Raw genomic sequence first — 22,750 nt, 5'->3', positions numbered from 1 at the left:
GATGTTTGTTATGTTGCACGCTAAGTGACTGTCTTATACGTCAACAAAATATTATAAGCATCTATGATTATATAAATTAAAAAGATGGGATGTATTTCTAGATAAATAATAAGCAACTTTCAATCGTGTTTATATATATATATGTATTGTATAAGAGAGTGAGTTGGTGGAATTGATAATAAAGAGTTTAAATATATAATATTTAAAACCATAACAAACGTAATTATAGATTGAAGCGAATTGTAAGCTACACTAAATATGACTCAAAATGACACGAACTTAGATAAATATGATGTTTAACAAAAAACATAGTCAAGTTGTTTGAAGATTTACAATAGCATGGAGGTCAGTCTTTCATTTTCTTACATCGATAAGAAAACTTTTTGTTCGGGATATAGTTTCAATCTAAACTAAAGGTTTTAAAATGTTATCCATTTAGTCATTAAATTTTGATTTTTGTTTCACTTTAGTCCTTAAGTATCAAAATGCTACAATCTTACTCTTAGAGTTTGTTTCAATTTGGTTCCTAGAATTTCAAAATTTTACATTTTCAACCTCAATTGTCCATTAAATACTACTTCCGTGTCGATGTTTATTAATTAATTTAAAATAATTATGAGGTAAGATTTTAAAATTAATTTAAAAAGTTTAAATTTAATAAGTTACAATTTGTTTAATTATTTAAATACATTAACAATTACAGTTAAATTTAAGTGTTTAGTGAAAATTGAGGTAATTAAAAAAAAAAGAGTAGTGTCTATAGCGATACAAATCTACGATAGTTTTACTATATTTATAATTTTTTTTAAAATGTTGCTATATCATTAATTATTATTATTAAAATAATTATCGATGACAATTTCCCTAAAAAAATATATTATCGCTAAAATAGTCTCACTTACGATTTCCTTTAAAACAAATGACGAGGAGAACAATAAATCCTTATAAATTACAAACAAAATTGTAAAATTCGTCACATTGGCCAAGCCCTCATTGGCTACAAAACAGTAAAGCTTCCAATAAATAGAAGAAGAGTCGCTGCCACCGTCGAACGATGAACTCAGCGCTTCGAAGTGCTTACTTCATTTTCTCTCACTCCTTAAACCCTAATCCAAACCCTAAAGCTTTTCCCCTTATTTTCTGCTTGCATTCCCTCCCTTTCATTTCTGTTTCTCGTCTTCCACTGCGGGTCAGCCGTCAAGAACAACCTTCCCGTTCGGTCCGCACTTCTACATTCTGTTCCTCTTCCACCATGGCTGGCACTGACGCCAACTCTCTTGCCTCATCTTCTTCGGTGGAGAAGCAATTCGAGCATTTCAGAACTCAACTCCAAGATTCTGGAAGCTTACGTGACCGTATTCGAAGTGTCGCTATGGAGATCGAGTCCTCCACGAGGTTGATACAGGCCAGCTTGCTTCTGGTTCATCAGTCTCGTCTCACTCCTGGTATTGAATTTTTGTTTGCATGGTGATGTACTGAAATGCGCTGTTAAAATACTTCTGTGATTTGGAGGATTTTGTTTGTGTGGTTCTGGTTATTGAAGGAGATGAAGAGTTTCTCTCTCGTTCTATTTTCTGTTTTCGACTTACTGGTTCATGAGACCAAAATGTAGTTGGCTGGGATTCATTATAATCAGATCACTCAAATCTGAATTCTATTTTCCTTGATTTTCTGGTGTAGAGGTTCTTGAGAAGCCAAAATCGCAGGTTGGTTTATTGAAGTCGTTCTACAATCAACTTGCTGAAATTCTTCGGGAGAGCCCAGGTCTTTACTATAGGTGAGATAACTATTCGTGGTCTACAGTTTTCTTGGATGTTCTTTCACGATTCGTATTCTGTGTGGATCTTGTTTTTTGCAAGTTGCTAGTGACTTCATTACGTTTTGATTTAGGTATCACGGAGACTGGAGGAGTGAGACACAGACAGCTGTTTCATTGCTTGCTTTTATTCATTGGCTAGAAACGGGAGAACTTCTTCTGCACCCCGAAGCTGAGGAAAAGCTTGGGCGTATGTATTTTTTTTTAGTTTCACATTTGACTTTAACTTAAGTGTTTGAGTTTAATGAACTTTATAGGATGGTTGTCTCTCTTCTGCAGTTCTGTCATGATTGAATGGCCTATCATCATGACCGTATTTTAGTCTATAACCTGAGTCCCTGACTGCATTGATATTCAAACCCCATATTTTATCTATTGAATTTTCCCATAAAAGGCTGTGTCATGCATAATTACTACTTTTTTTTTTCAATTTCCCCTCAATAGTGCAATTTACCTTCTATCTTAACTATATAAGTTATCTCAATATTTACTTTTAAATAATATTCTAATTTATACTTTTCCATAGTCATTCTTCTCTATATCATTGCTTTCACCAGTGTGGAAGAGGGAACTGATTACTGAATCCTTGTGTTTAGACCTTTCTGCCGTTAATGAGTTGTTCATGATTTCATCATTATGCTGTGCCTATTTTATGTCTGCTCTGAAATGGCAAGCTTACAAATGACCTCATTATTTTGTTTTTTTGGTCCAATTGCAGTGAATGAATCTGACTTCAATTTGGATGTTGAAGACTATCTTATTGGTGAGCTTTCAATAGTTTCATATATTTCTTACCTCAAGTTTGAATGAGACGTAGAGAATAGAGATTATATTGCTTTCAGTGTTTTCGAGGCAAGCCTGGTTATTACTATAGCAGGGTTAAAAAGAGTGCCTGACGATGCTCTCTGGCAAGCACTTAGTTGTCTTTTAGTTTCCTTTTGTTGCTTTTGATTTACTCTTTATCGCTTTTGGGCCTCTGTGAAGAATTGGAATATTGATTATATATATATATATATATATATATATATAATTCTTTCATTTTTCTCTTGACATTTGAGGCATTGGAGTATTTTTATTACAGATACTTATTTTCGCTAGTTTCATACTTTATTTTATATTATAATGCATTTCTATTGTCTATGTCACTATATGTAATCACATATTTTTGTTTCATCGTGGATGTCAGTCACTTCACTGGCAATCCTTTTTATACGGAGGCCTCTGGGCAAGCAAGTTGCTAATCGCAATGAAGCACACCTTGCGATTTGTAATTTGTAAACACCGGTTGCTTTGCTTTCCATGTTTATTTTGTATTTTTGTGAACCTGTGGTCTTTCTTGAGAGAAATAACTGCCATTTATTCAATTTGTGGGGCTCGTTGATATTTAATCCTTCTTGAAAGGACAGAAACTTTCATTTTCTTAATGCATCGCCCGTTTTCTTTTTTCCTTTCCTTGTCGATGATGGTGCGTTTCTTCTGATAAGATCCATTATCTTAATGGTGTATTGTGTTAACGCAGTTCTGACAATAACTGTTGCTCTCAATTAATGAATGTTTATTAGAAAAGAATCAAGTTCCAATAATTTAGAGATATGACATAGAAGAATCAGTAATGTGATTGATTTACGTAAAGAGCACTGCACAGGATAAGGATATGTTGGTTTGATGATGGAGTTCGAATTGGTAGTTTATATTGAGTTTTTTGTGTCCGATTTTCATTCAACGGAATTCTGTAGTTCCGAGCCAGTATGCTTTCTCTCCTACGATTCTTCTACAATTTAACCATGTTGGGTTGCTGATTTGGATATCTTTGTTTATTTTGCAGGAATATGTTTCATGTCCAATGAATTGGTGAGAATTTTTGGAATATTTACTGATACTGTGACTTGGAAGAAAATAATTATATCAGGATTACAAAAAAGTTCGATTATAGTTGAGGAGTAATTCCATTTGAGATGCTATCTAATTTCTATCATACAAAAATGTTCTTGCCTTAACAACTTGTAGTAAATGTGTGGTGTTAACCCTTTTTTGTAGCCACGATATGTTGTCAACCAAGTGACAGTTGGAGACTATGATTGTCCAAGAAAAGTGCTCAAGTTTTTTACTGATCTTCATGCAGCCTTCCGTATGCTTAATCTTCGAAATGATTTTCTCCGCAAAAAGTTTGACGGTATGATCTTTATTTATACACGTGTCTCTATGCATGTTCCTTTTGCATTTCGTCTTCTCATATAAAAAGTAGCCCGAGGCCGAGCGCTTCCCTCTTGAGTTAGGGGTGGCGTGGTATTCCACAGGGAGAGGTTTTTCAAATTGTGGCGCACTGTCTGTGCGTTGGGCTTACATTATCACTTAGTGGGGGCTTCCATGGCCGCTTTGCCGCACTAGCTTTTGCAGTCAAAGCGATGGGTTTTGCCCTACATTCAAATCCTTTATTATTTTCTTCATCCCGTGATTTTCATTTTCATTTGATCCTTCTCATATAATCATTCCATTGCAACAGGCATGAAGTATGATCTGCGAAGAGTTGAAGAAGTATACTACGATGTCAAGATTCGAGGTCTATTGACAATGGGTGATTGAACAAAGGAAAGGATACAATCCTTGTCAATGTTAACAGAACCAGTACACAAGGAAAAGGGGGCGATGGTCTGTCCTTGTCTTGGTTATATCTCAAAGATGTTCTTAGGTAACAAGTTTTGCTTGGTAAAAAGATGGAAAGTGATACCTAGTAAAAAACCATACTCTTACAATGGGGCATTCTCCAAGATAATAGCGATTATTACTTAGGGATTTTTTTTTTTTTAAAGTCAAGCTTTCGTGCCACTGACCCCTTTCTTGAGAGTTATTAGTCATATTATCAAATCATTTATGTTTTATTAAGGTTTTTTGCAGGTTACGTGAATGGATTACAAAGTAATTCTTTACTACTCTTGCAGGGCATTGGTTACTTTCTACCATATTAATATAAATCATGTGATGGTTTTCTAAGGTACATTTAATTAATAATTTACAATGATTAAACGAGTGCAAAAGCCAAACAGAGTAGCGTTATTATTTACATGCCCTTAGGGTTCAAAGATCCTTGACAGTGGTTGATAATGAGATCATAGCCGATGTAACCTTTCTCTTTTCCTTTTCTTTTTTTCGTTTTCATGAAAATCGAAGTAATTTATTATTGCCTAGCATTTCAATACCTTATTCGCGTTCTGAAAAGGAGGAATTGCCAAAAGTAATATGAAGGTTTTATTAAAAAAATTATTAAATTAAAGATTATTCGATCAATAAAGTTGACAACTTTTCGTCCTTTTTTTGTGGAAATTAATTTTATTATTTGTTGAATTGAATATTTCTTCTCTTGAAACCAAATCGTTTTCGTGGATTTGATTTATCAATGAAATATAACTCCGACATTGGAATCTGCACATTTACTTGAATAAGTCATGGCTATTTTCATTTCTGTAAACTAACTTGTCAATGATTTGTTCCTCCACCCATTAGTGGGAATATTAAACAAGAATGTAGACTATTATAGTTTCATTTCATTACAACCCTCAACAAAATTCGACCTTGAAGATGAAATGATAATAGAGGAAACATCGTACAGATTTTGGACAAGTATCTACTTTCTGTCAATATGTTAAAGGTGTTGATAAAACCTAAACGAAGAGCTTCTTTTCTTCATTTTTCGCTTGATATGTGTCTTAAATATCTAAAGGTGAATAGTTCGAGGGATTCTTAATTGATTAAAGTCTTAGTAGGTTAAGTTAAGGACCAACAAACAAAATGAATAAATAGAAGCATGGCCTGCCTCAATAGTAATCCAACACTTACTTCTTTTGAAGGGAAAGAGAGGAGAATTTTGTCACATTGTAGTATATAGTTATTAACGATATTGCGCTTTAGTACCCACAAACGTGTTATATATATTACACATCCATATGCATACAATTAAGAATGAGATTTTTTTCGAAATTGACCTGTCATCTTAATCAAAAGTATACCAAGTCAAGCAACCATTCCATTCACCTAAGTATATGAAGGTATCATCATAATAGGAGTAATTTCTCATATAAATACTTCAACTAAGTGTAGTGTGGTTGTGGGCATCATGATTTGTGAGAAAATAGTAGATGTCTTTCGAGTAAAGAGCATCTCCTCAATTTGAAAGTAAAAAGTACATTAGCCAGTTTTCGCTCCCCACAAATAAAATTGGGAGGTCTTCTAGGTTAATTGTGTTCAAATATTCATCATTAGCTTGAGAGTGCTCATACTTTCCATGCTGTGTTGAACTGTAGGGTGCTAATGCTAGGATTTCATTTCGAGCATTTCCCTTTTTCTTGTTGGTTTCTCTTTCTCCAAAAGGGAGTCAAGTACCGAAGAAAATATCAATATCTCAATATGGCTATATCTTAGTGAATGGTTCTAAATTTCATTTGTACTACCGAACTGCATATGAAAGTTTTTCTCTTCTAGCTCCTCTGTTATTTTCCTAACAAGGAAGCATTGAGCCTATGGAGGTAGGCCTATCATAGCTAATTACCTCATTTGGGGAGAGCATTTCTACTATTTTCTTCCTCGAGATGAGCTCACGTTGTCGAGGCTATGCAACAACTTATCAATCATCACCTCTTTCTTATAATAGCACACATTCTCCTTCCAAAGGTTCTTTGTTCAAGTCCATGACTATTTAGGGTGCAATTCTATCCTATCTTAACATCATCCTCATTTTGCACGGTTCAAACTTGTGGGTCTTATGTAGCTCGGCACTTTTTTATTTGGGTGTAACCCATTCTTTCCGATCCTCCTTCAAGATGAACTCGTGCCTTACAAGACATTTATAGTTTATCTTTTGTGAAGGAGCATGTCTACTCTAGAATTTCTTCACTGGATCAAATTCATGTTAGCAAGATAGAAAATATCTTATCTTATAGAGATAGAAATTTATCTTATCCTCTGTTATCTTCATCTTCTATTTTGGAATCAAAGAAAGATATTTTTAAACGGCCCATATGTTGTGGCTTGGAATAAACGTTTCTACGTGGAGAAAGAGCATGGAAAGATCTTTAGAAGAGAGCATGTTTGCACTTCCTTGGGATCACCATTTCTTCAAGAGTAATTTGATGTTCACCTAAGGCTATTTAATACACCACCCCTTCCTCAAAATGCAGGTTTGAACTCTTCTTTCAAATGTGTTTTAGTTCATCCAATATCGAACTTATCACCTATTCTCTTCACTAGGATGTTGTCTTTCCTATGGTCTTCCCACTTGAGATGAGCTCATTTTGTGATAGATTGACATACCCCATCATCTCGTCACATGTATGCTTTTCTCAAAGCACTCTATTTCAGAATGGGTTCATGCCTGTTGGGGTCTATGCGAGCCTCTTCTCTAAAGTGCTCTTACATTGGTTTCCTTCGAATGAGCCAGTGCAACGCATTAGTCCACAGATGTTGTGTTCTTATTGTACTGTAAAGCATGTAGCCAAATGGTGGAAAGGGCAAGGAAGATTGGTGGAAAGGCCACTTTAAAGGATAATCCCAATCTCCTCACTTCGACATTGGGATTAGGTAGACCTCAATATACACAACCTAGTTTGTAAAGGAAGTTATCACCTTCTCTACTAAGCAAGCTTGGTAGCTTGTCCTACTTATATAATGCACTCATCATACCCTGCGAATGAGTAGCACATATCATACTAGGTTTGTCATTTCAACTTCAATTGGTCGGGTCCCACATGGGAGGGATGTAAAAAAGTTATATAAGAAATCGAAAATTTGTTAAATGATAAATTGATGAAGAATAGATCACAACTGAAAAATTCAGAGTACAAGAACATAGATTCAATATCTCTAAGCAAGTGACACAGCGAAATCAGAATATTCATCTGTCGTTTGTGATAAAAACCTTCAAATTTTCTATCTAGATAGTACAGAAGAAAGTAAAATGAGGAAATGGCAAACACAGAAATTGAGATATGTTTATACTGTATAAATAGTACTCTCCACAATGATCCCGAAGAATTTAAGGGAAATGGCATCTCAAAAAGTGGTTGAACTTCAAAGATTCCAAGCAAATCAAGCCACAGAAACACACATTGATTTTGAAAGAGAAAAATATCTAACTTTGTCCTTTCCAAAGTTGATGCACCATAAAATGTGAACTGTGAACCATGTAGTCATACGTCACAACACATCAGAAAAATGTGGAAACCAAACTGATCGGTTGAGCAAAACCAAGCATTTCTATTGCCTACACTCCCACGTGTGGCTTGGTTGGTGAGAATTGAACAAATTCAAACCTCCCACGAAAACTTAAATAGATAAACTTGAAAAAATTTAAAATTTCCATCAATTCAATCTGATATCTTCCAATTTCTATTTTCCTCCATTCCAAACAAAAAAGAAAAACAAACAAACAAACAAAAAGAAAATCTACTGGAATATAGGGTGCAAACCACAAATTGGAAATAAATAAATAAATCAAGTCAGTTTTGTTAGTTTGAACTATATCTGTTGGTCGGTTCAGTTAGCTAAAACATTAAACTAGATAATAGTTGATCCATTTGATTCAGTTACAATTTGTCATTTGCAGTCTTTGTACTAATTTTTCTTGTGGAGCAATGAATATTTATTAAGTTGAAGTACTGTGAGTGGTTGGAGTTTGATAGACCAATGTTTAAAAAGCCTCTAAAGCAGCATGCCTAGGCGCTACACTTGCTTGAGAAGGCTTGGGTTTAGCGTGCACAATCCTATTCCATTCTAAAGCACTGGGCTTGTGCATTGTGCCTTCGGACTTCTTTTTTACTTATTTAAAAATCCTAACCATAATTATTGGACTATCGTTTTTTGCCTTACACTTTAGACACAGAAGACTATTACTAATGCATTTTAATGACCCTTGAGCTTTAAATAATACTAAGGTAACTTACAAGAACGGCAGAATCTAGGTTAGTTTCACTACTTTCAAGTAGACCGAGGCTGTCAAGCCCAGATGAAAGTACTCTATACGTCATAACTAAAGGTGCTAAATTTTTCTAATTCAGATAATTTAAAATTGTAGCATTGAGAGGGAAAAAAAAGCAAGAAAAGGATCACACTTCCAACCCTCCCAAGCTAATTTGAGCTGTGATAAAATCTCAGCTTTTAGTTTTTACTTTAACAACGACAGCACCTCAAATCATTACTAACTCACATGGACCAAACGATTAAACCTCTTGTTCACCTTAATCTCTGATTCCTAAAGTTACAGATTCATAAGAAAAATGTAGACAGACTTGACTTGGTGGTGTCCTCGTCCAATAATCTTCATTGATCCCATCTCGAATGATACAACGACAGTCCATTAATCATTCAAAGTCAACCCCACCCCCCACCCCAGAGAGAGAGAGAGAGAGAGAGAGAGAGAGAGAGAGAGAGAAACGCAGGGAAGCTTCTATCCTATTCATTAACCTTGCTCAGAATCTTAGATACAAACCCATAGCTATTAAATTAATAATTACATGTCTTTCTGGTCATATTGGTTGGCTTCTTCTGATTCAGATGGAAGCCCATAACTAGTAAATTAGCAACTGTGCGTGTACAACATACATGCACACAGCCTTCTTTGACAATTACCATGACCAGTTATAATATTTAAGAGACGAGTTTAAGTAAACAATACTAAGAATGTGAGCAGACAAATAGGAAGCCTTCACTACTTTCCAATATTCAAGCCTATATAGTTCAATCTCGCATACTGAACGGAATGAAAATACTTAACAGGCCTATAGTTTTATCTACAGCGCAGATTCTTAGGACAGTCCTAAATATCTTAGCACCAAAAAACAGATGTCAGCAAGGCATCCCACCGGGATGGATATGATTCCTGTAAAGTATTCTGATGTAAAATATACACAAGTAGCATGCAGCCTAGAAAGAAGGTACATACAGAGGACATTGCTCGGGACACTACAGAAGCAAATACGGCTGGATATCTGGAAATGCAAAAAAGGGATGCACAAAGCAATGAAAAATTACCAGTAACTTTCCTTTGGTTCAGCAACTTGCCCCTATAAAGCAGCCAATTCATCATTATCTAACCCCCTCCATCAAACCTTCCAACTCTCTACGGCCAAACCTCTGTCCCTGCACTTTGGCATCTCTACACTTAGCAGCAAAGTAGAAGGTAAGCCAAACCACCATAAAATAGACCTCTCCCACAGACTGAAAAAACATGGCAACATTTTTTCCACAAACTCTTGCAAGAGCCCATCTCATGAAAGAGCCACAACAGATGGCTTCCAAACACTTGATTTGAATAGCCTGGTTTAACATGGTCAATATCAAATAACAACCTTCCTTCAAAATCTCTCTACCAGTTCTCCTTGCATCCACAATAACAACCCAAGCATCCACAGCAAAGATGAATGCGACAAGAGTATCTAGCAAAAACCAGGCAAACAGAAATCCAGAGATCTCTTTTTCATAACCACGAATCCATGGAGACATTATGGAAAATGGCATCAATTTCAACCTCACGAATAGCTTGAAAAATGAATACTGATCTTCGATTTCACCAAAATACCACAACCCAAGAAGCTGGGTTAGCGCATCTCTCACAGCCCATCTCATCAGGATAAACCCAGAAAGCCTCTTGAACCCCAATCTTGACCCATCCCATACCATACCAACAAATGAACCAAACCTCTCCGTTAGATCATTAAGGACAGCGATGAATACAATACCTGAAGCCCATGAATATGTAACAAGAAAGCCAAGCATCACCCAGATATAAGCAGCAGACAGAAAACTCACAAAGAAGAACAGAGCTGCAGCGTCCCGACGACCAAGCTCAAGTCCTTTAACAAAAAATTGCAAATCTACAAGCCTATCCATATCCTGGTGCACATTTTCCCCTCCAAGTCTTCTATCCTTTTCTTCCTGATCATCAGCGCTTTCCTTATCATTAGAAAAAGAAGAACTCCGAGCTTTAAATCCCACTCCCGGCCGAACAACTTCCGAAACCCTAATTCCATCATCGACGACCAGATCCGAAAACCCAGAGATCGAACTGAATTGAGTAAAAAACACAAAACTGGCATTAGGTGGGTGATTCCGATTAGTCCCAAACAGGCCGCGCTCGTCATCCCCATCTCCGGAAAAGATATCATCATCTAGGGTTCCAACGCGGGTAAGATGCAGAAAAGGCCGACGACGCTGACGGCGCTGGCGACGGGCAACAGATGCAGACAAGGACGAGTCCTCGGAAGTCCGAAGAAGGCGTTGCTCTCCTGCAATGTCAAGGCGAGAGAGAAGAGCCTTAAGGGAAGGGTCACGATCAATGAAGGAGGTGACATATTGGGTACCATTTTCAACGACGACGCGGAAGGAGAGGATAAGGAGAGAGAGAAAAAGAAAGGTGAAGAGATTGGATGTGAAGGAGGCTGTAGCTTCTCGGAGAAGCTGAGACGTACTGCGAAGGTTATCGAGGCGAGGGTGGTTGTCGGTCATGGCGGCGGGCATGTGGGCTTCGCCGGTTTCTTAAGGTCCACCGCCGTGAGAGGTGAGTTTCCGGTGACGGAAACGGGGAATTGGCGGGTCAATGATCGGGATGCAGGTAGACAGAGAGAGTTGAAATTGAGCAAAGAGAGAGTAAAGAGAGTGATTTTGATTCTGAATTGACAAAATAGGGATTAGACCATACAACGGTGGTGCCAATGCCAACGAACATAGACGTTTTTAGTGCGTGCTTTTTACGCGCCGTTTTATTTTTATTTTTATTTCTTGACGTTTTATGAAAAAGTGTCAAATTATTTGTGATTTACAAAAACGCGAAAAAAGAGATTTTATTATGTGAAAAAGTAATGGCATATAAAATAAATCTTAATTTTAAAGAATAAAATTCAAAATTAGTTTCTAAAAAATTGTTTTTGATTTTTGGAGAATCTAAAAAGCTTCTACAGAATTAGTTTTAAAATAGGCTTGAAATAAAGGAATTCAGAGTCACTTTTGTCCTCTCAAAAGCAACTCATCCATTAAAAAGAAAAACTAAAATTTTGAAATCAGTTAAAAATTATTCGGTACAAACTGGTTTTAAGATAAACATGTTGTTTAAAAGTGATTTAAACTTATTTAATTCAATTTATTTTATCAAGCACAAACAAAAACAACTGATACTAAAATTATTTCAAATCTTCAACAAATAAATTATAAAAGGACAAAAACATAACAACCTTAAACCTAAATCACAATTAAAACCCAAAACATATAGATATAATTTACATTACCAAATTAATTAACAAAGCTAACAAAAACGCCATCCCTTTTTATTGTTCTTGTTAGTCTCTGAATTCACATGCAACCCTACTTTTTTCTTCAACAAAATTTCACCAATTCTCACCGTCAGACCATTCAAACTAATTGGTTACAAAAATTAAAACTAAATCTTTTTAAAAATAATTCACACTACTGTTTTGAATTGTTGTATCCAATAAAAAATTAAATTTCAAAAGAGGGATTGTATTTCCTTTTTTTTCTTTTTTATTTTGAAAAAACGAGAAATTTAAATGTTGTTGGCTGAGCTATGAATGAGATAGGTAAAACATTAATTAATATAAAAAAACTCTTTATCATCACATGGCCTATTAGCTCAGTTGGTTAGAGCGTCGTGCTAATAACGCGAAGGTCGCAGGTTCGAAACCTGCATGGGCCAATATTTTCTGCACAAAAGAGCCAACCCGAACCCATGCTTAAGCCTTAACATTCTTATGACATCATATTTTGCACCATATTTACTTTGTTCTGCTGAAGGCATCGGGTAAAACCGTCACACGATTCCTTAGGCTTCATCAAAATATAATTCAATATGCTAATTATCTCATCCAAACCTATTAATCAAGGGAGTGGGAGCCTAAATTTCATATTAGCCAAAATACAAACCGACGAGAGAAAGATTTTTCAATTAAATTACAAAAAAGAATCCCTTAAACATTGTGCTCAACTCTTTGAAGTACATAAATCCATCAGAACATTAAATGAAAATTGATTCTGGAACATGTATGGCAGTATAAAATGTAATTCTAGAACAAATATGGTAGTTTTCTAGTCCCAATTTTCATTTTAGGTTAGGTCTTCCAAATTTTGTTTAAAATACAAAAGCAAATGCTAACATTAAAAACAATTAGAAATGTTGTAGTTTAATTAACCTATTTAATTTATTCAGAGGCCAAAGTAATGGTGTGACTCAAGTACAATGGTAGACAACAATTCTCTATAAATTAAGAGCTCTATTATCAAATAATATTTCAGGACAAGATAAAGTACTCTATTATATATATATATTAAAAAAAAAAAAAAACTCATTCCTTATGATAAGAGGAAATAACAGGAATATGGTAAACAGCCATGGATATGCAAAAATAGGCAACATCTGCATGAGCCGTGGTACACGAAACAGAAGCGAGAATATTCGATTGAGAACATAAAGATAAAAACAACCGGTGAAAAGCTAGAGAAGGGTGAGAGGTCTCGCAAGAGAAAAAATGCTCAATTAAAGTCAGGCTTCTCAGGGAATGTGCAGCCAGACCTTTGGATTATAACATTTGATCCATAACAGCCAGCTCTAACGCAGTCTTCAATCGGTTTTTCTTGAACCAACTGAGATAAAAAGCCACCGACGAACGCATCTCCTGAAAAAGGAAAGGAAAACCGAGATGAAAATATATCTTAAAACACATTTATGGTGTTCGTTTGTGTACCTTAACATATTATAAATAGGAATTTTGTTTTGCATCACACAGGTGTAGGGAGACTCAATAAATAAAATGTCGGATAGTTCATGCTCGCTAAGCTCCATAAAGTTTCAACTTTCAAGGGCAGCAGAATATACCTGCTCCATTTGTGTCAACAAGTTTCTCTTTAGGCAGCAAAATAACCGGAAACTTCTTCACTTTTCCATCCTCAGCAACTATAACTGGATCTGGACCTTGAGTAATAACAGCAATCCTTTTGTGTGTTCCTGATGCTTTAGGCCACGCAGCAATCTTTAGTGCTATCTCCTCAACATTCTCAGTCTGGCCATAAAAAGTTCATCCAATTTTACATAAATGAAACCGAACATAAGTTTTCATGGGACCAAGCAAGCCATTACCTCCCAGCCTTGAACTTTAGAGAACGTCCTTGCTTCAGTTTCGTTACCAAAAACAAAGTCCATATACCTTAAACATGGAAAAAAATATAAATACATGTGGCATTGGTCAACACATCAAAGTTTACTCATACCAATGAACATGCATTAATACTTACGGCAAAACTTTCTCGAGTGCATCTTTGAAAAACTCACAGATAAATGGAGCAGACAGGTTCATCGAGAAATACTGCAAATGAATGGCAATATTAGTTACTTTTCTGAAACCTAAGTGTAACTATAAGGATTAGGGTGTACTTTTTGTTTGCAGAAGTGTAACTATAAGGATTAGGGTGTACCTTTTTGTTTGCAGCTGCGTGTTCAGCTACAAGCAAAACGGAATCTGGTGATACAGTGAGAAAAAATCCAGCAATGTAGAAATACTTGGCCTTCTCAACTGTTGCAAATTAAGATAAGTTAGCTAAGGAGACACATCCTATCTAAAGGTCCCTAACCTATTTTAAATAAATACTTGGGATTGATTGGTTGCTTGTTCAACCGAACAATTTTTAGATGAAAGTTAGATTGAGAAACTTGAAAATGTGTAAGATTGTTTGCACAAAAAAAATTTGTGGCACTAGTCTAATATTTTACAAGAAAGAACTACAACCACCATGAGAACAAATTAAGGTAAGGTAAGGCAAGGCAAGGAGGAAAATCTTCTAACAATTTTTTTCCAAAGAAACTTCTAAATAACAGTACACACGGTAGTGCTAAATTCTTGTTCTAAAAATGGATAATTTATAAGAATAAATTCTAGCACCATTAAGACCATAATATGAGTTACACATTTACCTAATGCCCAATTTTCAGGTTTTTTCAAATGTTCTGACTTGTAGCAATTTGCAGCAGACAAATTGGCAACCAGTGACCTGTATGCCACAAAAAACAAACTCTTGTTACACTAACCAAAATATGAAACACATACTTGCTGGTTAACTTTAACAATTTTTTTACAGGCATAGTTACTGAGGCAAACAAGTTTTAACCAACCTTTCACCACCCACCACACAAACAGCACAGGTTCCAGTTGGTGTAGAGTCAACCTCGTAATATTGGACCTAATTTTTAAGTACCAATGGGTAAAAGAGCATGTAAGAACGAAATGATGGAAAATTTGGAAACATAAAATTATCAACAAAAAGAGGGGATAAAATATGAAACAACAAAAAGAGGGGATAAAATATGAAACTTACATTGACCCCAGCACTTTTTGAGTTTTTCTTCATCTCCTCACCGAACTTGTCTTTTCCAATACAACCCATATAGCTGGTTGCACCAGGATGTTGAAGCATCCACTGGACAAGCCAATAAAAAGTTATGTCTCATACCATAAAATACAATTTGAGGGATATGTGTATATTCACCACGGAACAAATTAGTTCACCTGTGCCACTTTGATTGAGTTTTGTGTAGCACCTGCACCAAATAAAAAGAGATGAAGTTCACAAATGTGCCAAAACCACAATAACATATATAGAAAAAATCACAGATACATCACCTCCTGCAATGTACTCAACTTTAGGATTATTGGCCAACTCTTCATACCTAGAAAAAGAAATATAGATGCACAAGGGGATCAACACTACAATTGAATTACACAATTGAAAAATGATAATTAAAAAAGACCGAGAAAAAAACTCACATCTGAAAAATCAAACAATATCAAATAAATATTATAGTATAACAACTCTAATCATGGAATTGGAAAAGGAAAAAAGGTACATAATAAAGGTTCATAAACATTAAACCAACTTAAAAAGCGAAAAGAAACCAAGAAGAGGATGAAAATTAACAGTCATCCAGCATATCTTTATAAATTATAACCCACTGTTTAAAAGTTTTCTATATTTTTGTTCTAATAACTATTTGATTTTAATTTATAGAGTTTGTTTTAATTTTTCTCTAATATTAAACCAACTTAATAGATTCTATCATTTTTGTTTTCCTTTCACTTGTCTCTGCTAAGAGGTGTCCACATTATTCCAAAACATTTTCCAAGAATGGAAACAACGCAAGTCTTTATTCCTAAGGATGTTCAAGAAAGTGTTGAAAAGTGAGCCAGCAACATAAGCAAAATTTTCAGTAGATTAGGAAAATCAAAGTTACCGCGGCTACTTTGGGTATGGGTTATCTCTATCCTTGCTCAGTTTTTTTTTTTTTTTTTTGTAAATTAAAGGTTCTCAGTTTTTTCACAACAATATATCTATTTTTTAAAGAAAAAACTTAATAAATTAGGAGAATCTAATTGTAACCCCTAGTGTGTCAAATTCATACACCCAATCAAAGACAGACAAACTGATGCCTTGTTTCTTTTCTAATTTTCACCTGAAATTAAATATGTCCAATACTCCCTATAACATTATATCACATTCTCACTTCTTTCCAACTAAATGAATAAAACACAAGCCACGACCATTAATTTAGCCACATATGCATAATTACTTTTGTAACCAAACAATTCCTTCTTGCTGTCCCGGGTCATTTTTGCAACTAGTCCTCTAGTTTGATACAATTGACAAGATCCATATTGAAAAACTTCATTAAGTATATTACCTCAACTAGAACATCCTCAAACAAGAAAACAAAAGTACACAGTATCAATATCTTTCAACTCGTTTTTCGTTATTTCCTAATCTATTGAGATGGAATCCACCAAATTGTAACAACAAACTTAAATTTCAAGCTACCCATAAGACAAAGTAGAATACTATTAATGATAAGTTGCCACAAAGCAGCGTAAAAAAAAACTGAAACTAACAAGGGACATAAGAAAATAGAAAACCAATCCCTTACATTGGAAGATGTTTCTCCTCGGCCAGTATAGCATTGTTAGGCTTGATGTCGTATCTGCACAAAATAAGTGATTCACGGAATCAAAACATGAAATCCCAATATTGCTATTTTGGATCAAGGTTACAATTCACAGAAGCAAACAATAAAACTAAGAAATGAAAAAAACACAAAACCCAACAAGGAAATCAATAAAAAGAAAAAACCCAACAACATAAATTAAAAAATAAAAAAAATAAACACCATAGGGATCTGATGGAAACAAATACTGATAAAAAAAATGGAGGAAACAATGGTGGGAAATTACCTTTTCAAGAAATCATCATCCACGACGGCAGAAATGTCAAGAAGAGGATTGCCCATCCCCAAAAGTATACCCTCGTATGCCATGATGAAAGGAAGGTGAAGAAGAGAAATTGGAGAAATGGGAGAAATGAGATTCAGATCTGAAGATGGGAAACGGAGGAGATTTATAGTTGGAATTGGGGAGTGAGTGATGGAGTTGTGTGGCACAATTCTCAAACTTCACCAACCTCAATGGGCCCTTTCAATTCCTTTATAGTTCTTCACCCAAGCACCAACCCCTTTCTTAAACCCAAAAAGAAAATGTAGAAAAATGAAATAAATATTTTCTAAATTAAGTATGTAATGTAAAAGTATAATTTAAGAAAAAAAGTAGAAAGGTTTAAAATAATTGAAATTTCTGTTTCATAATTGATATATCTTATGTTTGAGTTATATATTCAATACTCGTAGAAAAATTCAAATAAAGTGAATTCAGATCCGAGAAAATAAAGTAGGTAAATTATTTAAACTTTCTTTTCATTTAAATCATCAAATCAAACAATCAGACTAAGGAAGGGAAATAAATACAAAACCCAATTAAAATACTAATGAAAAGAAAGATCCAAAGTCAAAGATAAAAAAACGAGAAGACCAAAATAAAAGACATTATTAGATGAGAGTAAATAAAAGATGAATACAAAAAAAAAACAAAAAAATTATAGTGGGTGAAATTAACTATTTAAGAAATCATCATTCACAGCCACCAATATGTCAAGTAGAAAATTTGCATCCAAAAAATGTCATCGTTAAATTAAAAAATCATTACATAAATTATAAATATATAAACTACATCGTTACTATTTAAATTAAAATTATAATAGTTACTACAATAATTAACTCTAAGTTGTTTTTGTTTCAATTGTGAATAAGATTTTAACTTATTGATAAATTTTGAAACCATTTCAAAGACTGATTTTATACTATTTAGATATATTAATTTCATTTTAATCAAAATATAACACTTTTACTGTATTGTGATTTAGGGAGTAAGAGATAGATGAAAAAGTTATTGAACATCTAACAAACAAACTATAAACAAATCATGGAGTTGAATCTTATAACTTAAATAAACCACATGCACTAAATTGTTATTAAATCCAAACTTCAAAAATCATGTCCAAATCAAAGTCAAAGTCTGCCCAAATTAAAAGTGTGTTAGCTTACCAACTAAGTTGTGATAATTTGGATCTAATCGCACACTAATCCTTACACGTATAGCTGCAACCGTTTCAATGTGATGTATTTTGGATATGAATTTTCAATAATTTCTAAACAAAAACTATATATACATATAAACACTATTACATGTAAACTCAAAAGTCATGAAAATAAATAGAAATAAGATTCAAACAAATATTACTTATTGAAATAAATGAACCAAGAATAAGAACGCAAAACAAATACACCAAAAATAAAATACTAAAACGGCAGAGGACGATAATTGCAAAATAAATTATATTGGGAAGAAAAATAAATTATGTTAAAAAAAGAGTAGTGAAATTGGCACATAAATATCTGAGGACGAATGGATGGATGTGATTGTTCCACGAAGAGACAAGTGGTCAAGTTTGTTAGAGTATCACAAGTTGATACCAATAATGAAGGATGGATCTCACACGCGTCAAGCGTGCCACTTCCAACTATCCACTTGTTACTTTTATTATCTCTTTCACTATTTCTTTCTTAAATGTCTTTCAACAATTAAATCGGTGTAAGTCAATAAATTTCTGACAAAATTAGTCTTTAATTTTTTTTATATATTTTTTATACTTTTTGCATTTTAATTCGAAAAAAAGAATTCAATGATATATGTATAATCAGTGAACGTACTAAAAAATACGAAAAATGAAAAAGTGTACACATAAATGTTAAAAAGACATACATATTATTATTCAATCTGATTGTTCCAGTATCGTACTAGCATTAATATTTTATATGTGTTTGGTGGTAGATTTTTCATTTATTTTCGTAAAAATTAGCACGAATGAAATAAACTTTTATAGTTGATAAATCTGAGTTATTTTCATTAAAACCTAAATAGAATGACTAATTCTTATAACTTGTAGAAGTTTTCACCAATTTTATTTAGATTTTTAAACTTTTATTTTATAGACCGGATGGATAGATGAAATACTTTCTTAATTAATGGTATTGTGTTTAGTAAACAAATGTGAATTAAGCGACTAAACCTTCAATATCTAAAAATAAAAACAAAGTCATGTCCATACCACTTGTCAACTTTTAATTATTAAAATTAAACCAAAGTTGTTATAGATATATATTTGCTTGACAAATTACAAAAACTCTCACCTAAATACGATAACAATTGCAATTAATATATACAAGCTTTAAATTTGTGTTCTAATTTCAATCGTTATTTTAATTTTGAATAAATTTGAAAACTATGACCATAGTGGACAAGTGAGTTTCATAATTTGTCCATATTTATTTAGTTAAAAACATATAGGTTTAGGATTCAAATATTTATAAAATAAAATAAAACAAATCTATTAGAAAAAAATAATTTTTAAAAAATGTAAAAAAAAATTCACATTTAAAAAAAATAAAAACTCAAAAATATCAGGAAGATATTAATATTATATTATATATAGAAATTTACACAATTTTTTTTATAAAAAAAGTATCCTATAAATATATAAGTTTCTCCCCGTCGAGGCTTCTCCAACCTTATCTCAAAAACTCGGAAGCCATGTCTGCCTCTGCGGCTTCTCTCACGCTCCCATCCCTAACCCTCAAAACTCTATCTTCTTCTAACCCTAAATTCAAACTCTTCTCTCTCAATCCTTCTTCTTCCATTCGCCTTCTCTCAAATCCCATTTCCATCTCTTCTTTTCTTCTTCCTTCTCATAGGGTTTCTCCTCCTTTTTCCTCTCGCTTTGTTCGAAATGTCGCCGTCTCATCCGATTACGGCCAGGAAGAAGGCACTCTTGAGGTCGATGGAGACGACTCCAGCTACGCTCCTGATCTCAAATTGTTCGTCGGAAATCTTCCTTTCACTGTCGACAGTGCTCAACTCGCCGGCTTATTCGAAAGCGCCGGGCAAGTTGAAAGAGTCGAGGTACTTTTCCTTCTATTAGTGTGTTATTACGTGTTTTTGTTTTCTCAAGAGACCCATTTGGTTTGCCCTAATTTTCTTGAAGGTAATTTATGACAAGACGACGGGAAGAAGCAGGGGATTTGGTTTTGTTACAATGTCGACTGTTGGTGAGGTTGAAGCAGCTGCTCAGCAATTTAATGGCTATGTAAGTCGCTTCATACACCCTGTTTACGCCAGCTTAATACTCTGCACTACTGGTTTTGGGTATGATTCATTTTCTCCTTGCCTAATCAATTGCTGTCAAGTACCAACTCAATTGAAAAAAAGTAGGAAGTTATAGAGCTATCAAGTTTTGAACATCAAATTATCAACGAACTCGTTTTATTTAGAGAACTCATCCTAGTGATGGTTCTCTTGCTCGGTCTTATTTCTTGGGGCAAAACGTATGTATAGATTATCTGCTTCCATGGTGTTTTTTGAGGTGTAATTTTAACGCCAGTAGTTTCAAAGTTTCACCTCTGTGCTCCATTTACTTAGTGTTATCCTTCATTTTCAGTCAAATCTTAGTATTGGATTTGCTTCTGGTTAATGATTCTTGGTCAACTTTTTACAGGAACTCGATGGGAGATTACTAAGGGTAAACTATGGACCCCCTCCACCAAAAAGGGACGATTCCTCTTTCAGAGGTTCTAGAAATGCTTCAAGATTTGATAACCGCAACCGGGTCCATGTGAGTAACCTTGCTTGGGGTGTTGACGATCTTACACTTGAGAACTTGTTTAGGGAAAAGGGAAATGTTTTGGAGGCAAAAGTAGTTTATGATCGTGATAGCGGAAAGTCTAGGGGCTTCGGTTTCGTAACATATAATTCAGCAGAGGAAGTTAACGAGGCCATTCAGTCCTTGGATGGAGTTGTAAGTTCACACCGACCCTTCGTTTTTATGCGTTTTTTTAGTCAGTTCTGCATTTGCTTATGATGAAACTTGATATATGCCCTCACGTTCAAATAAAACCTTGCTTACTGAACTCAAGAGATAGACAGCATTAAGGACCAATTGCTATAAAAATGAAATCCTCTTCATGTAATCAGGTTAACCACGATTTTGTTGTAGCATCTTTGCTTATATATCCCTGTTTAATTTTCAATTTATTCCCATGCATTAATGACTTTTTTCGATTTGCTTCACTTGTTTTCTTCGTTTATTTTCTTTTGTTGTTCCCATCTGTGATATTTCTTGTGGTGGAATGTTTTATCTCAGTTTATCATTTTTCTTTTCTTACGAAACTCATCTCATGCATGGTGCTCCGAAGTGTATGATTTGGAATCAAGCGTCATTCATATAACTAAGTAAAAATGTATTCATTGCAGGACTTGGACGGAAGACCCATCCGAGTAACACAAGCCGAAGCAAGGCCGCCGAGGCGCCAGTTTTGAGTATCAGCAGCTTTTATTTATAAAGAATTAACGTGGTTTTTGAGCTCTTATATTAACCTTATTTTACTATGGTATGTTCTCCGATAGTAAATGGTGCCGAATGATTTAGTGTACTTTTCTCTTTCGTCGATGATATTTGATATATTTTTTTCTTCTAATTTTGCATTCAACTAAGATTAAAACCATATCATGCTGCGTCGTGCCCAAACTCATTTGGAAGCAGAGAGTTAATTCCAATGTTTTTAAGATAGAAGACACTATAGTATTGTACCCCAAGGCTGAGGGTACAGAATATCGTTTTTAAGACAACATGTGAAAGCAGGTGCTTACACCTCTAGGAGGATTATATGCCCCGGATCTATTTGTATTCAAAACGTAGTTGGGTTGGTTTGGCTTGGTTTGAAGTTGAATCGATAAGTATTTTGCAAATGGAACCAAATCACAAATATTTCTTTAAGAGTTTTGTCGATTAGTAGATATATCCAAGATTCAAATTTAGGAGTATTGTGGATAAGATTCAAATTTAGGAGTTTTGTCGATAAGATTCAAATTTAGGAGTTTTGTCAATTAGTAGATATATCAATTAAAATCGTGAATTTATCAATTTAAATTGAACTTTTATAAATTAATTAAATTAGTAGATATATCAATTAAAACCATGAATTTGTCAATTTAAACTGAAGTTTTATACATTTATTAATTTAATCTCTTAGTTTAATTTAAACTCTCAAGTTATTCAATATAATTTCTTTATAAAAATAGTTAAGGGTTTAAGTGGATATATTTTTCAATTTGATTTCTTTATAAAAATAGTTAAGGGTTTAAATTGATATAATTATTATGTTAAAATTGATAAACTCTAATGTTTAAAATTGAAACAAATTGGGTATAAATTGAAATTTCCACGCGAATTCTATGAAGTTTTGAAAACGACTTTAGTTTCTATAATTTTGTTTAGTTTTCTAAAGCACTTTGAGCAGGAACTATATTTTTTGGAAAATATTCAAATAGAGCTTGGAGTTCTAATTTAATAACTATTTGTTTTAGTTTTACAAAGTAAGAGCATAAGCACTACTTTTACCTACAAACTTGTTTTTGTTATCTACGATTATTAGATAAATTATAAGGAAAAATAAAA

General features: G+C 34.0%; 4 protein-coding genes and 1 non-coding gene across 5 annotated transcripts; 3 read left to right on the top strand and 2 right to left on the bottom strand.

Annotated features, from left to right (window-relative positions):
• The first annotated feature begins 969 nt into the window (after positions 1 to 969).
• LOC101219156 (translin) lies at positions 970 to 4,746 on the top strand. Its single transcript, XM_004137783.3, has 7 exons — positions 970 to 1,445; positions 1,681 to 1,777; positions 1,891 to 2,006; positions 2,535 to 2,579; positions 3,642 to 3,667; positions 3,854 to 3,989; positions 4,320 to 4,746. The coding sequence occupies exons 1-7, from the start codon at positions 1,055 to 1,057 to the stop codon at positions 4,397 to 4,399; spliced, it is 891 nt and encodes a 296-aa protein (XP_004137831.1). The 5' UTR covers positions 970 to 1,054; the 3' UTR covers positions 4,400 to 4,746.
• Positions 4,747 to 9,485: 4,739 nt separating this feature from the next.
• Positions 9,486 to 11,507, bottom strand: LOC101218916. Its single transcript, XM_011653654.2, has one exon. It carries the CDS (start codon positions 11,318 to 11,320, stop codon positions 9,890 to 9,892), a length of 1,431 nt encoding a protein of 476 aa, XP_011651956.1. The 5' UTR covers positions 11,321 to 11,507; the 3' UTR covers positions 9,486 to 9,889.
• A 928-nt stretch (positions 11,508 to 12,435) lies between these two features.
• On the top strand, positions 12,436 to 12,509 carry TRNAI-AAU. Its single transcript has one exon. It is a non-coding gene; the product is annotated as a tRNA-Ile (tRNA).
• A 554-nt stretch (positions 12,510 to 13,063) lies between these two features.
• Positions 13,064 to 17,324, bottom strand: LOC101218678 (adenosine kinase 2). The gene is made up of 12 exons (XM_004137781.3): positions 17,083 to 17,324; positions 16,779 to 16,832; positions 15,484 to 15,530; positions 15,370 to 15,401; positions 15,179 to 15,280; positions 14,976 to 15,043; positions 14,778 to 14,854; positions 14,282 to 14,379; positions 14,102 to 14,172; positions 13,947 to 14,013; positions 13,686 to 13,869; positions 13,064 to 13,485 (listed from the first exon to the last, which is right to left on the bottom strand). Exons 1-12 carry the CDS (start codon positions 17,163 to 17,165, stop codon positions 13,343 to 13,345), a joined length of 1,026 nt encoding a protein of 341 aa, XP_004137829.1. The 5' UTR covers positions 17,166 to 17,324; the 3' UTR covers positions 13,064 to 13,342.
• A 2,446-nt stretch (positions 17,325 to 19,770) lies between these two features.
• LOC101218444 (29 kDa ribonucleoprotein, chloroplastic) lies at positions 19,771 to 21,797 on the top strand. Its single transcript, XM_004137780.3, has 4 exons — positions 19,771 to 20,199; positions 20,282 to 20,383; positions 20,792 to 21,091; positions 21,547 to 21,797. The coding sequence occupies exons 1-4, from the start codon at positions 19,831 to 19,833 to the stop codon at positions 21,610 to 21,612; spliced, it is 837 nt and encodes a 278-aa protein (XP_004137828.1). The 5' UTR covers positions 19,771 to 19,830; the 3' UTR covers positions 21,613 to 21,797.
• The last annotated feature ends 953 nt before the right edge of the window (positions 21,798 to 22,750 follow it).

The sequence above is a fragment of the Cucumis sativus genome, chromosome 3 (genome assembly GCF_000004075.3).
Source record: "Cucumis sativus cultivar 9930 chromosome 3, Cucumber_9930_V3, whole genome shotgun sequence".
NCBI lineage: Eukaryota > Viridiplantae > Streptophyta > Magnoliopsida > Cucurbitales > Cucurbitaceae > Cucumis > Cucumis sativus.
The sequence above is the reverse complement of the archived record's forward strand: the minus strand, read 5'-3'. Positions and strand labels throughout refer to the sequence as shown.

What these genes read in the sequence shown, in the direction of transcription:
- LOC101219156 (XM_004137783.3), top strand. Translation starts at nt 1,055, where the DNA reads ATGAACTCAGCGCTTCGAAGTGCTTACTTCATTTTCTCTCACTCCTTA. An exon ending in TCAGTCTCGTCTCACTCCTG is followed by an intron (nt 1,446 to 1,680) that starts GTATTGAATTTT and finishes TTTCTGGTGTAG; the next exon opens with AGGTTCTTGAGAAGCCAAAA. An exon ending in GTTTCATGTCCAATGAATTG is followed by an intron (nt 3,668 to 3,853) that starts GTGAGAATTTTT and finishes CCTTTTTTGTAG; the next exon opens with CCACGATATGTTGTCAACCA.
- LOC101218916 (XM_011653654.2), bottom strand. Translation starts at nt 11,320, where the DNA reads ATGCCCGCCGCCATGACCGACAACCACCCTCGCCTCGATAACCTTCGC.
- LOC101218678 (XM_004137781.3), bottom strand. Translation starts at nt 17,165, where the DNA reads ATGGCATACGAGGGTATACTTTTGGGGATGGGCAATCCTCTTCTTGAC. An exon ending in GAGGAGAAACATCTTCCAAT is followed by an intron (nt 15,531 to 16,778) that starts GTAAGGGATTGG and finishes TTCTTTTTCTAG; the next exon opens with GTATGAAGAGTTGGCCAATA. An exon ending in CTAAAGTTCAAGGCTGGGAG is followed by an intron (nt 13,870 to 13,946) that starts GTAATGGCTTGC and finishes TTTTATGGCCAG; the next exon opens with ACTGAGAATGTTGAGGAGAT.
- LOC101218444 (XM_004137780.3), top strand. Translation starts at nt 19,831, where the DNA reads ATGTCTGCCTCTGCGGCTTCTCTCACGCTCCCATCCCTAACCCTCAAA. An exon ending in CTCAGCAATTTAATGGCTAT is followed by an intron (nt 20,384 to 20,791) that starts GTAAGTCGCTTC and finishes AACTTTTTACAG; the next exon opens with GAACTCGATGGGAGATTACT. An exon ending in TTCAGTCCTTGGATGGAGTT is followed by an intron (nt 21,092 to 21,546) that starts GTAAGTTCACAC and finishes TATTCATTGCAG; the next exon opens with GACTTGGACGGAAGACCCAT.